Source organism: Peromyscus californicus, unplaced genomic scaffold (assembly GCF_007827085.1).
Source record: "Peromyscus californicus insignis strain IS unplaced genomic scaffold, ASM782708v3 Scaffold_1__1_contigs__length_55948999, whole genome shotgun sequence".
NCBI classification, from domain to species: Eukaryota; Metazoa; Chordata; class Mammalia; order Rodentia; family Cricetidae; genus Peromyscus; species Peromyscus californicus.
In genome coordinates, this window is record NW_026294492.1 from 51,209,864 (window position 1) to 51,226,528 (window position 16,665).

Sequence of the window (16,665 nt, forward strand, 5' to 3'; positions counted from 1 at the left end):
ACAAAAATGAAAATCATAGCGCGTTTTCTACAGCACGCCTGAGGTATTGCTAGCCCAGAAAGTGGCGGGATTCCTTCGTCCTTTCTCAGTTCGTAGCAAAACCTAATTCTCCAGAAAAGAGTCCTCCTGAGCGCAGGAATAATTCAGGAAAAGACTTTGCAGTCCAGCCCCAAGTTGTGCATCAATGTGAATCTCTACAGGGCTGTTACAGTTCTGTGCCTGGGGTGAAAGCCAGGGCTGCCAATCATTGGGCTCCCTCACTTCACAGCACTGTCCCTAAGAGAGCTGTTTAGATCACTCAGGCCTCAGTAGCCAGTCAGGACCTCCAGATGGACTGCCAATCAGAATGGGGTGGGCACTTCCGGTCTGCCCTGCAGGAAGATCTGTGGCTCAGTGGTTAAAGGTGGATCTCCTGTTCTGTGTGCTGGGCTGTAACTGGCTGCTGGGAGACATGAGGCGATCGGGTGAGCAGGGAATCGGCCATGGTGAGTGAGGGGCCACCGTCCCACGTGGGGAGAAGCCACGGGAGCCAGTGTGGGGTCCCCCCTGGGGCTGTGGAAATGGCGTCAGGATTCGGTGTCTGGAGTGATTCCCTTTGGTCCCCTGAGGTCCCTGCAACACCCAGGCAGAAGCAGGACCTCTGAGTGATTTATCGCTGGTGTTTGCGCCTTCACAGAGCATGGGGGAGTGTGAGCCTTTGTGCGGAAATATCCTAGTCACCATGCAAGGCATGGTGAGCATGGTGATCATTTTTTCATTTCATTCAGTAAAAACTGTAGGCAGGGAAGGCAGATTTGCTAACTTGCAGAGCCCTGGTTACCCTAGTGTCTTCTAAAAGTTCTGCACTTTTCACCGAACCTTCAGGTGTAGGATCCTCCTGCAGTTAATTCTGTGCAGGGGGTAAAGTGTGTCATTAACACATTTGCATTTAGATGCCATAGTGGTTCATTTACCTGTGTCATTAAGGCCAGACTTAGTATGATTCCTGGCCTCATGTGGCAAAATCGACTCTATATTTATTGTGTTTTTATTTCTAAGATTGCTTTCATGTTCTGTTGATCTCTTTATTCTTTCCCAGACAGTACAGTCTTTTTTTTTCTTTTTTTCCCTTTGATAGGTTTTCTCTGTGTAGCCCTGGCTGTCCTGGAACTCACTCTGAAGACCAGGCTGGCCTCAAACAACCAAGTGCTTCCTTTAAAGGTGTGTGCCGCCACCACCGCCCAGTTCATTGCAGTCTTTATTGCAATTTCATTCAAAGTTAGAAGTCAGATGGTGTCACAGTGTTTATGGACTATTGATTCAGTCCTGTGATGATCAATTTTACATTCATGAAGACATTTTCTCATGTTATTTTTGTTTCTCATGCAATTTACTTTGTACCATAAATTGTTAGACTTTAATTTGTCTTTGCTGTATCTGTAACTCCAATTCTGCACTCTCATAATATAATATTGACATAATATAATATTGACATAATAGACAGATGGTTGCTTTCTACTCAAGGTTAGTCCTGCTCCCTGCTAAGGAAGTCCATCCTCCATTAGGCACAGTTCTCAGTGGGGTCCACATCTCTCCGTGGTTAAATGGGCATTGTTACACCCTTTCCTTTAAGAGACTCTTTATTTAGGTTTGCATGTATGTAGGAGGAGATGGTCCCTTGTCCTAGGCAGGTAGGCCCCATGCAGCTAGGGAACAGAGGAAGGAATTCCACGACCCCAACCAGAGACAGTTGAGTCCATGGACGAGTTTCCCCAACTGACTGTAACCGTTGAAGCCAGTTGTTGTCATCCAGGTCGTTCACCTTCTCCTCAGTCCCCAGACACAAGATGTTGCTTGGCCCCATTTTCTCCCAATTGAGTCTGGTCTGGGCTGTGATCAGACAGATTTGTGACTCTCCATGTTTGCTGGACTGAAGTCTTTTGGGTTTAATTTGTTAAAATGTTTAAATCAGTGGTAGTGTTGCTTGCTGTTAATCCCAGCACTTGAGATGCAGAGGCAGGCAGATCTGTGAGTGTGAGGCCTGCCTGGTCTACAGAGTGAGTTCCTAGGACAGCCAGGTCTGTTCCATAGAGAAAGCCTGTCTGGAAAAACAAAAAGAACAAAAAGAGTTGCCTTGGTCATAGTGCTTCACAGCAAGGGAAGAGTCAGTAAGACAGGTTATGTAGTATTTTGTTATATTATCTCTGTATTCTCCACATGCCCTGGGAAATCAAGTAAGGATAAATGAAAGAGTAATATGCTGTGGAATATTATCTTAACTGGACAAAGATTTGTTACCTTTGTTTATGAAGTGGAATATTATCTTATGTGAAGGTGTGATATTTGTATCTGCTGCATTTGTTTAATGATGTAAGGATGTGTTACATTTGTTTATCCGGCGTTTGTTTAATTATGAAGAGATGTGTTGCTGTTTCACTTTGCCTGCCTAAGGTACCTGAGTGGTCTAATGAAAAGCTGAATGGCCAGCACCTAGGCTGAAGAGGTATGCACAGGGATGGTGGGCAGAGAGAATAAACAGGATCAGAAATCTATGCTCCAGAAGAAAGAGAGGGAGGAAGGAAGGAGAGAATGAGGGAGAAAGAGAGGAACACACCCAGGGCCAGGAGCCTGGCAGCCCCCAACCAGACATGGAGAGAGCAGGAAAGATTTACAGAAAGAATGAAAGGTATAAAGCCCCAGAGCATAAGGCAGATAAACAGGCTAATTTAAGTTGAAAGAGCTAGCCAGAGATGAACCTAAGCTAGGCCAAGCATCCATAACTAATAATAAGTCTCTATGCCAAGGTTTGGGAGCTTGCTGGTGTCCCCCTAAAAATGCCTTGTACATTTGTTGTTTCATTGTGGGGCATGGAATTTCCACATACATCCTGAGAAAGCTGAATAAAAAGTAAAATAAAACAAACAAACAAGCAAAAAACTGTATACAGCTCCTTTAAGAGGTTCTGCTGTACATAATAGCATTTAAACAGCCCTTTTCACCTGTGTACATTCAAACATTATTGGGACTATCACATAATATGGGGTCTTTGAAATCAGACTAAATGCATTTTGCATCGTGGTTTGACTTGAGCCTGTCATGACCTGTTTCAAAACGTTGAGGGTTGAATGAAAAATCTTCCAGGTAGTGTGCTGAGTTTGAGCATTTGTCTTTGGTCTGAGCCTTTATTGGTGACTTACATTTGCAATTGTGACGTTCAGTCACAACTGGTGACTTCTCCTTAGGAGAAGGAGCCTTAATAGAGGAATATAGTCTCACCATATTTCTTTGTTTTGTTGAAAGTGAGCAGCCCCCTTCCTTCTCATGTAGGCATGCCATCACCAACAGTAGAGACTCCATTCCTAAATAATGTAAGGTAAAGTAGAAGCAATTGCTTTTCCTTGCCAATCCATATTTGTTGCCTGATATTTTTATGTTCATATTTTTGGCAGATTGAATCAGGTTTTTGTACTTGTCAGGCATTTGCTCTTGTGCTGAACTTTACCCCTGTCATGACTTTTGAACTTTGGCATCGGTGTCATTTTTCAGGGCCAGAATGCATTCATTCATGAAATTAATAGTGATCTGCTGAATCACTGAATTGTCGATGTGTAATATTGTCCCTACCTTTCTGTATGTTTTTACACCTTTACATTATTTTCAAATGTGTGCTCTTATCTGTGGACCCATCTGTCTATACTCCCTCTATTTTGGTGTTTGTTTTACTGTTTTAGGATCAGCATTTACTTTACTAATGTTCTTGAGAACTCATTGATCTGTTAGACAGCAAATTAATAAAAATGCTTTGCTTCCAGGGAATTATTAGCTTCACAGTTCAATGGACAAATATAGAACTGGTGTGAATGTTTAACTCTAGGGAGAAATTTTGAGTGAGTCCTGAGTGCTTCTTGGGTTTTTTTTTTTTTTTTTTAGAGACAGGGTCTCACTATGTAACTTTGGCTATCCTGGCAGTCTCTCCATAAACCAGGCAGGATCAGAAATCACAAATTTCACCTGTCTCTGCCTCCTGAGGGTTGAAATTAAAGTTGTGCACCACCTACCCTTATTGTCTATCCTTACTTGAAGTTAATAATTTTGATAAAATTCTGTTGATGTATACTAAATAGTGTTACTCTGGTTGTATGTCTCTCTGTATATATTCTGAGGCATTTCTCCTGCTGTGCCATATTCTATGGTGGTGTTTTATTTGTACTGAAATGTGCTTTAATTGTATGTTAATGAATAAAGTTGCCTGGGGGTCAGAGCTATTAGAGCCATAGTAAAAACTGGGCGTTGGTGGTGCACGCCTTTAATCCCAGCACTTGGTAGGCAGAGCTAGGTAGATCTCTGTGTGGTCAAGGATACAGCCAGCATTGGAGACACACACCTTTAATCTCAATACCATAGAAGACCTGGAGGGCTGTACAACAGACAGTTATGAGGCACTCATGTGGTTGGTTTTACAACCAATGAGAAGGCAGAACAGAAAGTCTATATAAAGACAAACAGACAGGAAGTAGCCCCTTTTTCTTAAAGGTCTCTTGGCTTACGAGGCTAGCTGCAGCAGTGGGGTAAGGCTCTTAGCTCTGAGCTCTTGGCTTTTTTCTTTGAATTGGTTCTGTGTTTCTTATTTAATAAGATGATTGGTTACATCTACATTTGGCACCCAACAAGACAAGAATCCATTAAAACCACTTGACTTGGCTTGGTTGCAGGTCTGGTTTCCCACCTGGGCGGCTGGGTACCTAGCCCGGGCCCAGGTCAGATTGGTCTCAGGCTGGACTGACTGTAGCCCCAAGTGGTTACACGCAGCTGGAGCTACTTGGTTAAAGCCGGTGCTACAAACAACTCAGGTCTGCCCTGCTGAACAGGGCCCATGCCTGTAAAGCCAACGCACATGGTTGGAGCTTAAGGAAGACAGAGTCAAGGCTTGACTCCACTCAAGTGGGAACACGTAGCTGGATTTAAGCTCTTAGCCAGAATTTGTGGCTTCTCTCTCTCTCTCTCTCTCTCTCTCTCTCTCTCTCTCTCTCTCGATTCACACCTTGGAAACTAGGTGGCTGTTTTGAAATTCCCGCAGATTTCTACTGTTCTACACAGACTTGGTAGGTCACTTAACATATCAGATATTTTAAAGGAAACTATTTAGAAGAGAAATTTTTTATACATTAAAAAAATGGGTTTTATGTGTACATTGGAAGAAAATTGGGCTTTGTTTGAAATTTTAGGCAGTCTGACAAAGGAACAACTATAGGAAAAGATTAATGTTCATCAAATTATGCAGTTTACTACTATGCTTATCCTCATTTTACTATTTAAAAGGTTAGTCAATTTAAGTGCCAGGATAACAGTTTTAGAAAAACTTGTTAAACCTGTAAAAATGAATCATAGAGAAATTCAATTCAGACAGAAGAAATTAACAGTAAAGTTGTTTCAAGATTGGATCATAAGGTTACAGAGAGAAAGCCTGTTTTCACACAGTCAACCTTTATTTATCCGGTAACCGTACAGCAGTTGCCTAATCAAATTCCTTCACAAAATATTTGGGCTCCAATTGAAATGTTAGATTTACAAAGATTTAAGGAGGCAATAGTATCTTATGGCATGCATTCCCCATATGTAAAGCAAATGTTAAACTCTTGGTCAACATATAATAGATTATACCACAGTACTGGTGGGAGCTGGCACAAGCTGTTCTGGAACACAGTCAAAGGCTACAGTGGCTTACTTGGTTCAACGATGAGGCTAAAAACATAGAAAAACAATGGAAGGATAAAGGAATACAGTGTGCCAGGATCAGCTTATTGGAGAAGCCAATATGCTTCAGTACAAACACAATGTTTATATGATGTTCAAACGCTAATTTTCTGTTGAACGGCAGCCTTGAATACATGGGATAGAGTTGAGGAACCAGAAAAAAAAAACTTGAGTCATTTACAAAGGTTATACAGGGCCCAAAAGAATCTTTCACAGATTTTTTACAAAGACTGGCTTCAGCAGTAAAGAGAATGGTCCCAGATTCAGAAGCTAGTCAGATAATAATTGAATCTTTGGCCTTTGAGAATGCAAATGCAACATGCAAAAGAATAATCAGCCCATTAAAGGCAAGATCTGCACCTTTGGAAGATTGGATTAGAGACACGGTTAATGTTGAGGCTTATGACCAAGATGATATGTGGGTAGGAGAAGCAATTTCAAAAGGTTTGAGGAATGTTAGATGTTTTGGATGTGGAAAGCAAGGACATTTGAAAAGGGACTATAAACAGGTCATTCCTAGAAACAATGTTTCTTCAAGGAAGAATGGCAACAGAATGCCCCTTCCTTCTGGAGTATGCAGAAGGTGTGGTAAAGGAAAACACTGGACCAACATATATAGATCAATACAAGGGACAGGCAAGGTAATCCTTTGCATCAGTTTCCGGAAACTCCCAGAGGGGCCTCAGGCAGACCCCCTTAGCAAATCCAGTTCTAACCTTTCCTGCAGTCATAGAGGAAACCCCTACTCAGAGCAATTAAATAACCAAATGCCTATTGTAATAAATCATGTTGGTCAGGATAATGAAACAGAGAGAATAGAAAATTCAGGAAAAAACATAAAGAAAATTTTTTGGCAAACTTCTATTAATGAAGAAACACCAAAATTAACAATAAAAACAAATGGTATTTTGTTGTCTGGTCTGGTAGACGAAGGTGCGGACATTACCATAATTGCACCAGAATTTTGGCATCCAACTTGGCCTCTTCAGGAGGTAAACATTCAACTGTTAGGAATTGGGACATTATCTCAGGTGAAGCAGAGTGCAAGATGGCTCAAATGTTTAGGTTCAGAAGAACAGAGAGGAAAATTAAAACCATATATGGCTAACATAGCTATGAACCTGTGAAGTCGAGACTTGTTGCAACAATGGAATACTCAGATTAATATCCCTCCAATCTCAGAAACAAATCATAAACTAGGACATGTTTCTGAGAGAAATATTAGAAGATATTATTCTAATGAGTGGTCACCAGCCATCCATATTATACAAGAACAGGGCACAACAACTGATAATCTTCCAAAGACACCAAGAGCTCTACCTTTAAAATGGTCAACAGACAAGCCTGTATGGGTTCAGCAATGGCCTTTAACAACAGAGAAATCCAGGCTTTAGAAGAGCTGGTAGAAGAACAGTTAAATGCTCAGCATATTGAAGAATCAACCAGCCCTTGGAATTCTCCTGTATTTGTTATTAAAAAGAAATCTGGTAAATGGAGAATGGTAACAGACCTTAGAGCAATTAACAAAGTAATTCAGCCAATGGGCTCTCTACAATCTGGAATTCCTTTGCCTACTCTGTTACCAAAAGGATGGCCTCTCATAGTTATTGATTTAAAAGACTGTTTCTTTTCAATACCCTTACAAGAAAAAGACAGAGAAAGATTTACTTTCACAGTGCCTACTTAAAATAATTCTCAACTGGTTAGAAGATTTCAATGGAGGGTTCTCCCACAGGGAATGTTGAATAGCCCAACTCTGTGCCAATATTTTGTACAACAGCCTTTGGAAGTGGTACGTAAAAAACTTCCTAAATCTATAATTTATCATTATATGGATGATATTTTACTAGCTGACTCAAATGTAGATACTTTAGAAAGAATGTTTGAAGAAGTAAAGAAAATTTTGCCTTGCTGGGGACTACAAATTGCTCCTGAAAAGATACAAAGAGGAGATTCTATTAATTATTTAGGATATAAAATAGAGCTACCAAAAATTAGACCCCAAAATTTGCAAATTAGGAGAGATCGACTACAGACTCTTAATGACTTTCAAAGATTATTTGGAGACATTTCTCATCTAAGAACTATTGTTGGGGTAAAAAATGATGAACTGAATAATTTGTTTAAAACCTTAGAAGGTGACAAGGACTTAAATAGTCCAAGAGAATTATCATCTGAAGCTGAGAAAGAATTGGCCTTGGTAGAAAAGAAAGTACATGAAGGGCACGTGGATTGTATTGATCCAAAGCTGGATTGCATTTTGGTTATTTTACCTTCTAGGCATTCTCCAACAGGAATATTAACGCAGAGGGAAGATACTATATTGGAATGGATATTTTTACCAAATAAACCAAATAAAAAATTAAATACTTATGTGGAAAAAATCTCTGAGTTGATTTGGAAAGGAAAATTGAGACTTCATCAATTAGCCGGAATAGACCCAGCAGAAATTGTCATACCTTTAACTAAGGAGGACATTGAAAAATTATGGACAGAAAGTGAACCTTGGCAAAAAGCTTGCAGTAATTTTTTGGGAGAAATTAACAGCAAATATCCCCAAAGCGATAGAATTGATCTTATAAAGAGAGCTGATTGGATCTTGCTCAAATTGTACAGGAAAAACCCATATCTGGAGTTCGTCCATTTTATACAGATGCCAAGAAACAAGGAAAAGCAGGTTACACATCCGAAAATTTAAGTAAGGTGGTTCAAAGTCCTTATAATTCAGTTCAAAAATCAGAATTGTATGCTATTCTGTTGGTATTAATGGATGTTTTCAGAACCACTCAACATAGGAACTGACTCTCAGTATGCTGAAAGAGTAGTATTACATATTGAGACTGCAGAATTTATCCCTGATGCTTCAGAATTAACTTCACTATTCATTCAATTACAAGATACAATCAGGAAAAGGAGTTATCTTTTATATATATCTCACATCCGATCCCATACTGGTCTGCCAGGCCCTCTAGCACAAGGCAATGATGGGATTGATAAATTATTGATAGGAAATGTGCTGGAGGCCTCAGAATTTTATAAAAAACATCATGTCAATAGTAAAGGTTTAAAAAAGGATTTTTCCATAACCTGGCAACAAGCCAAAGAAATAGTAAAGAATTGTCCTACTTGTTCCTTCTACAGTCAAACGCCATTACCAGCAGGATGTAACCCAAATGGTACTCAGAGGAATGAAATCTGGCAGATGGACGTGTTTCACTTTGCAGAATTGGGAAAATTGAAATATGTACACCATACCATCAATACTTATTCAGGATTTTAATGGGCAACTGCTTTGAGTTCTGAAAAAGCTGATTCTGTAATCACTCATTTGCTAGAAGGTATGGCCATCATGGATATACCTGCACAAATCAAAACTGACAATGTTCTATCATATGTCTCTATGGTGATATTTTATTTGTAGTAAAATGTTACTTGTATGTTAATAAATAAAGTTGCCTGGGGGTCAGAGCTTTTAGCAAGCCATAGGAAAGCAGGGCAGTAGTAGCATATGCTTGTAATCCCAGCACTTGGTAGGCAGAGCTAGGTAAGTCTCTGTGTGTTAGGGATACAGCCAGTATTGGATACACATGCCTTTAATCTCAATACCAATTATGGAAAACCTGGAGGTATATACAGACAGGCTGTGATGAGGTGTTCATGTGGTTGGGTTTACAACCAATGAGAAGGCAGAACAGAAATTCTATATAAGGACTTTAACACAGAAAGTAGCTCTCTTTTGGAGAGGTAGGACCACCGCAGGAGAAAGGGTAAGGTTTTAGCTCTTAGCTCTGACCTCTTGGCTTTCTTCTTTGCATTGGTTCTGTGTTTCTTATTTAGTAAGGTTGGTTACATCTACATTTGGCGCCCAACGTGACAAGAATCCACGAAAAACCTCTTGGCTTTGCTTGGCGGCAGGTTCGGTTTCCAGCCTGGGTGGTATGGCTCCCTAGCTCGGGCCCAGGTCTGATGGACCTGCAGCTGTTGCTACTTGCTTAAAGCTGGTGCTACAAACAACTCAGGCCTGCCCTGCCAAAAAGGGCCCTTGCCTGTAAAGCCAAGGCTTGACTCAGCTCAAGAGGCTACGCTTTCTTGCTCTCTCTCTCTCTCTCTCTCTCTCTCTCTCTCTCTCTCTCTCTCTCTCTCTGGATTCACACCTCGAACACCAGGTGGCTGTTTTGAAGTTCCCTCGGATTTCTACTGTTTTACGCAGACTTGGTAAGTCAATTAACATATCTATTTAAAAGAGAATTTTTTTTCTATATTAAAAAAATGGGCTTTTTATGTACATTGGAAGAAAATTGGGCTTTGTTTGAAATTTTAGGCACTCTGACAATGGAACAACTCTATGAGAAGATTAATATTGATCAAATATTCAGTTTATTACTTTTGTTATCCTCATTTTACTATTTAAAAAGATAGTCAATTTAAGTGCCAGGATAACAGTCTTAGAAAAACCTGCTAAACCTATAAAAACGAATCATAGAGTAATTCAAATTCAGACAGAAGAAATTAACAGTGAAGTTGTTTCAAAATTGGATCATAAGGTTACAGAAAGAAAGCCAGTTTTCACACAATCACCCTTAATTTATCCAGTAGCCATACAGCAGCTACCTGGTGAAGAGAATGAACAAAATACTTGGATTCCAATTTTAATGTTAGACTTATGAAGATTTAATTAGGCAATAACATCTTATGGCCTGCATTCCCCATATGTAATGCAAATGTTAAACACCTGGTCAACTTGTAATAGGATTCTACCAAAAGACTGGCAGGATTTGGCACAGGCTGTTCTTGAACCCGGACAAAATCTCCAGTGGAAAATGTGGTTCAATAATGAGGCTAAAAATATAGAAATACAATGGAGAGATAAAAGAATACAAGTGTGGGGTTGGGGATTTAGCTCAGGGGTAGAGCGCTTGCCTAGCAAGCGCAAGGCCCTGGGTTCGGTCCTCAGCTCTGGAAAAAAAAAAAGGAATACAAGTGTGCCAGGATCAGCTTATTGGAGAAGCCAATATGCTTCAGTACAAACACAATATTTATATGATGTCCAAACCCTAATTCTATGTTGAACGTCAGCCTTGAATGCATGGGACAGAGTTGAGGAACCAGAAAAAAAAAACTGAGTCATTTACAAAGGTTATACAGGGCCCAGAGGAATCTTTCACAGATTTCTTACAAAGATTGACTTCAGCAGTAAAGAGAATGGTCCCAGATTCAGAAGCTAGTCAGATAATAATTGAATCTTTGGCCTTTGAGAATGCAAATGCAACATGCAAAAGAATAATCAGCCCATTAAAGGCAAGATCTGCACCTTTGGAAGATTGGATTAGAGACACGGTTAATGTTGAGGCTTATGACCAAGATGATATGTGGGTAGGAGAAGCAATTTCAAAAGGTTTAAGGAATGTTAGATGTTTTGGATGTGGAAAGCAAGGACATTTGAATAGGGACTGTAAACAGGTCATTCCTAGAAACAATGTTTCTTCAAGGAAGAATGGCAACAGAATGCCCCTTCCTTCTGGAGTATGCAGAAGGTGTGGTAAGGGAAAACACTGGACGAATGAATGTAGATCTACAAGGGACAGGCAAGGTAATCCTTTGCTTCGAGCTTCAGGAAACTCCCAGAGGGGCCTCAGGCAGAACCCCACAGTAAGTCCAGTTCAAACCTTTACTGCAGTTGTAGAGGAAACCCCTAGTCAAAGCAACTTAATAACCAAATGCCTATTGTAATAAATCATGTTGGTCGAGATAATGAAACAGAGAGAATAGAAAATTCAGGAAAAAACATAAAGAAAATTTTTTGGCAAACTTCTATTAATGAAGAAAGACCAAAACTAACAATAAAAATAAATGTTGTTTTTTTGTCTGGCCTGGTAGACTCAGGTGCAGACATTACCATAATTGCACCAGAATTTTGGCATCCAACTTGGCCTCTTCAGGAGGTAAACATTCAACTGTTAGGAATTGGGACATTATCTCAGGTGAAACAGAGTGCAAGATGGCTTGAATGTATAGGTCCAGAAGAACAGAGAGGAAAATTAAAACCATATATGACTAACATAGCTATGAATCTGTGAAGTCGAGACTTGTTTCAATGAAATACTCAGATTAATATCCCTCCAATCTCAGAAACAAATCATAAACTAGGACATGTTTCTGAGAGAAATATTAGAAGATATTATTCTAATGAGTGGTCACCAGCCATCCATGTCATACAAGAACAGGGCACAACAACTGATAATCTTCCAAAAACATCAAGAGCTCTACCTTTAAAATGGTCAACAGACAAGCCTGTATGGGTTCAGCAATGGCCTTTAACAACAGAGAAATCCAGGCTCTAGAAGAGCTGGTAGAAGAACAGTTAAATGCTCAGCATATTGAAGAATCAACGAGCCCTTGGAATTCTCCTGTATTTGTTATTAAAAAGAAATCTGGTAAATGGAGAATGGTAACAGACCTTAGAGCAATTAACAAAGTAATTCAGCCAATGGGCTCTCTACAATCTGGAATTCCTTTGCCTACTCTGTTACCAAAAGGATGGCCTCTCATAGTTATTGATTTAAAAGACTGTTTCTTTTCAATACCCTTACAAGAAAAAGACAGAGAAAGATTTACTTTCACAGTGCCTACTTAAAATAATTCTCAACTGGTTAGAAGATTTCAATGGAGGGTTCTCCCACAGGGAATGTTGAATAGCCCAACTCTGTGCCAATATTTTGTACAACAGCCTTTGGAAGTGGTACGTAAAAAACTTCCTAAATCTATAATTTATCATTATATGGATGATATTTTACTAGCTGACTCAAATGTAGATACTTTAGAAAGAATGTTTGAAGAAGTAAAGAAAATTTTGCCTTGCTGGGGATTACAAATTGCTCCTGAAAATATACAAAGAGGTGATTCTATTAATTATTTAGTATATAAAATAGAACTACAAAAAATTAGACCCTAAAAGGTGCAAATTAGGAGAGATCGACTACAGACTCTTAATGACTTTCAAAGATTATTTGGAGACATTTCTCATCTAAGAACTATTGTTGGGGTAAAAAATGATGAACTGAATAATTTGTTTAAAACCTTAGAAGGTGACAAGAACTTAAGTAGTCCAAGAGAATTATCACCTGAAGCTGAGAAAGAATTGGCCTTGGTAGAAAAGAAAGTACATGAAGGGCATGTGGATTGTATTGATCCAAAGCTGGATTGCATTTTGGTTATTTTACCTTCTAGGCATTCTCCAACAGGAATATTAATGCAGAGGGAAGATATTATATTGGAATGGATATTTTTACCAAATAAACCAAATAAAAAATTAAAAACTTATGTGGAAAAAATCTCTGACTTGATTTGGAATGGAAAATTGAGATTTTGTCAATTAGCAGGAATAGGCCCAGCAGAAATTGTCGTACCTTTAACTAAGGAGGACATTGAAAAATTATGGATAGAAAATGAAGCTTGGCAAAAAGCTTGCAGTAATTTTTTGGGAGAAATTAACAGCAAACATCCCAAAAGTGATAGAATTGATCTTATAAAGAGAGCTGATTGGATCGAATTGTGTGGTGTAAAACCATATCTGGAGTTCGTACATTTTATACAGATGCCAGCAAACAAGGAAAGGCAGGTTACACATCTGAAAATTTAAGTAAGGTGGTTCAAAGTCCTTATAATTCAGTTCAAAAATCAGAATTGTATGCTATTCTCTTGGTATTAATGGATTTTCCAGAACCTCTCAATGTTGTAACTCGATTTACATTGGATTGGATTGTTTTATGTTGTATACAAAATATATATTGAAATTTATGTTGTTAGAAAATGCTATATGTATATTTCTGATTGTGCTTTTACTGTTCATTTAACATGTAATGCAATTTTCCGATCCTTCAAGGTTGTTATTACCAACTATTAGGATATAAAGAAATGAAAATTAGTGGTTAGACATTATAATAGAACTTGTAGTCATATTAGATATGTTTTCAAGATTGAGTAGATATATTTTAGATAGACAGGTTATCTTCAAACCCTTCAGAGATCTACAGAATATGACATTTAAAATGTTTTAATAACTTAGAAAATTTTTCTTTTTTGTTATGACTATGAGACATGTCGGCTCCTGGCAGTACCACTCTACTTCAGAGAAAATATTGGCATTGAAAAAACTGCAATTGGAGTTAACTTTCATTGTGGCAAAAGTTAGCCACTGGACAACAAAGTATCCTCGAATCAACTGCCAAACAGGACAGACAGGACACGAAACAAAGGACTAATGATTCTTGTCAAAACAAGTGTGGTTATGGCTTTATCAAAAGGCATCTAATGAGGCCAGGACAATATGGCACCATCTCTGAAGTGGCCTTCACAATCCGGGAAAGGTACAGTGCCCTTTTCTTTGAAGGCAGCTGAACAGGCAGTGGGCCGATGGGTTCTGAAGTGCAATGGGACAGTAGATGAAACAGTTATTCTTGAAGAGTAATTACGCTCACACCTCTCAATAGTAGAATGGCGTTTAGTAGAGGGATGTGAAGAAGAATGGGATGCTGAGATGAAGCCACATACACACACAGCCAAGAAGAATGGACAGCTGAATTAAAAAAAATCAACAATTTCCAGAATTTAAAATCCTGGATCATGACATGACACTAGTGGAATTCAGGTGTTTCTGGTATATAGACTGCTCTCACCCAATGTGAGGTTGAACTGTTGACCTTGTGTATGTCCTACTTCACATATGAGTCTGTCAGATATGCTAAGCCTATAGGCTGAAGATGATGCTCCAACACTGCGGAGAAACCTTAGAGGACTGTCCAGGCAGTTGGCTGTTTCTGTCAATTCACAATTTTTTGGAAGTTGCTTGCATGTACTTGCTGTTTTTATTTTTGTTAGCTAATATTATTTCCTTCTTGGGTCTCTGAGGGAGTTGAAGATTAGTTAGTTATAGGTGAAGATTTATTAGGATAGAATGTGAATTAGATATAATAGGATAGAATATGGAATTATTTTCTCTGAATTTGTCAAATACAAATGAACTAGACATTGTTTAGGTATTTATTACTTGTATATATTGTATATAGTTATTGTACTTTTGTATATAGTTTTTCTTAAGTTAGTTATAAGCTTTTTCCTTTTTTCTTTTTATTAAAATAGAAAAGGGGAAATATGGTGGTATTTTATTTGTACTGAAATGTGATTTTAATTGTATGTTAATGAATAAAGTTGCTCGGGGGTCAGAGCTATTAGAACCATAGCAAAAGCTGGCCATTGGTGGTGCACGCCTTTAATCCCAGCACTTGGTAGGCAGAGCTATGTAGTTCTCTGTGTGGTCAAGGATACAGCCAGCATTTGAGACACACGCCTTTAATCTCAATAACATAGAAGTCCTGGAGGGCTGTATAACAGAGAGTTATGAGGAAGTCATGTGGTTGGTTTTACAACCAATGAGAAGGCAGAACAGAAAGTCTATATAAAGACAAACAGACAGGAAGTAGCCCCTTTTTCGATGAGGTCTCCTGGCTTAAGAGGCTAGCCGCAGCAATGGGGTAAGGCTCTTAGCTCTGATTTCTTGGCTTTTTTCTTTGCACTGGCTCTGTGTTTCTTATTTAATAAGACGATTAGTTACATCTACAGTATTCTATTCTGTGGACACTGGAATGGAAGGCATCATTCTTTCTTGATATTTCATTTGATATTTACTGACCCATGTCATAGAATGTATCAAGCACACAGAATTATGTAAATATATTCTCAATGAAGTGTATATTTACAGTGCAGTCAGTCTCACCATTTCTATTATGTACATATGTGGAATACTTTAGGATGCAGTGACCTATGAGGATGTGCATGTGAACTTCACTCCTGAAGAATGGGCTTTATTCGATCCTTCCCAGAAGAGTGTCTACAAAGATGTGATGCTGGAAACCTACTGGAACCTCACTATTGTAGGTAAGAATGTGAGCTTTCTGTCAGTTTTTAACTTAAGGGAAGAAGCCTTTCTTGGAGATTGGTGCTGTCCTATAGTTTTGAGTGATAAAGAAGAAAAGTTCTGGTGAATATATTAGGCATTGTTCTAAGGTTCATGCAAGACAGTAATTTCAGTTGTTCCTAATTTCCAGTAATATATCACATTTTCTGATACTGTATTTTAGGTTACAAATGGGAAGACCACAATATTGAAGAACATTATCAAAATTCTACAAGACATGGAAGGTAATTTTCACGTGTAAGCTGATTTATATGTATGTCTGTGATAAGTACTGGATTTCTGGTTGCTGGGTTCCTCCATCACTGATGCAATAAGTCAAATCAAACCAAATTAATAAATCCAGATTTAATAAACAGAGCATAGCAAAGCAGAGCACTCCAGGGACTCTCAAGAAGGCATGAGACAGAACAGGAGAGCACCTATGTCAGATCTATGGGCGAGGTCTTAAATAGCCAGTAGGCATGGGCATGGTCCCAGGCATCTCTAGGGCAGGATCTGCCATTGGTGGGCTTTCTTGAATGAGGTCCCCTCTGCTGGAGATTCTAAACATCCCAAATTTTTGGGTATATGTGGTTGCAGGTTCAAGTCTGTGTACTTCCTGCTAGCATGGGACCATGTGGGTTGGGGGTAGTTGGGAGTCAGGTGGGCCCATGCTCAGCAGGGGTATGGGTGGAAAAGCATTTGGATAGCTGCCATCCAGGAGACCTCATGCATCTGTTCATGAGGAGGCAGAGAAAGCGGATTGCTATGAGAAAAATGAATAGCTTTTTATCACTGGCCTTATGAACAGGGATAGCCATTGGTAGTAGGAAGACTGCCAGAAAGAATGCAACTGAGAAGTATCCTGGTTGTACATAAGAGTCAAGGGTGAATTAGTGAGGCATGAGCGCAGATATGCCCTTAATTGGGACATCTTGGAAAATAAAGTTGCAGTTGCTGGGTAGGTGTCTACTTGTGCC

The 16,665-nt window shown here is 39.1% G+C and overlaps 1 protein-coding gene across 1 annotated transcript; it reads left to right on the top strand.

Annotated features, from left to right (window-relative positions):
* Nucleotides 1-482: 482 nt before the first annotated feature.
* On the top strand, nucleotides 483-15,934 carry LOC128115150 (zinc finger protein 431-like). The gene is made up of 3 exons (XM_052745650.1): nucleotides 483-608; nucleotides 15,540-15,666; nucleotides 15,870-15,934. The coding sequence occupies exons 1-3, from the start codon at nucleotides 483-485 to the stop codon at nucleotides 15,932-15,934; spliced, it is 318 nt and encodes a 105-aa protein (XP_052601610.1).
* The last annotated feature ends 731 nt before the right edge of the window (nucleotides 15,935-16,665 follow it).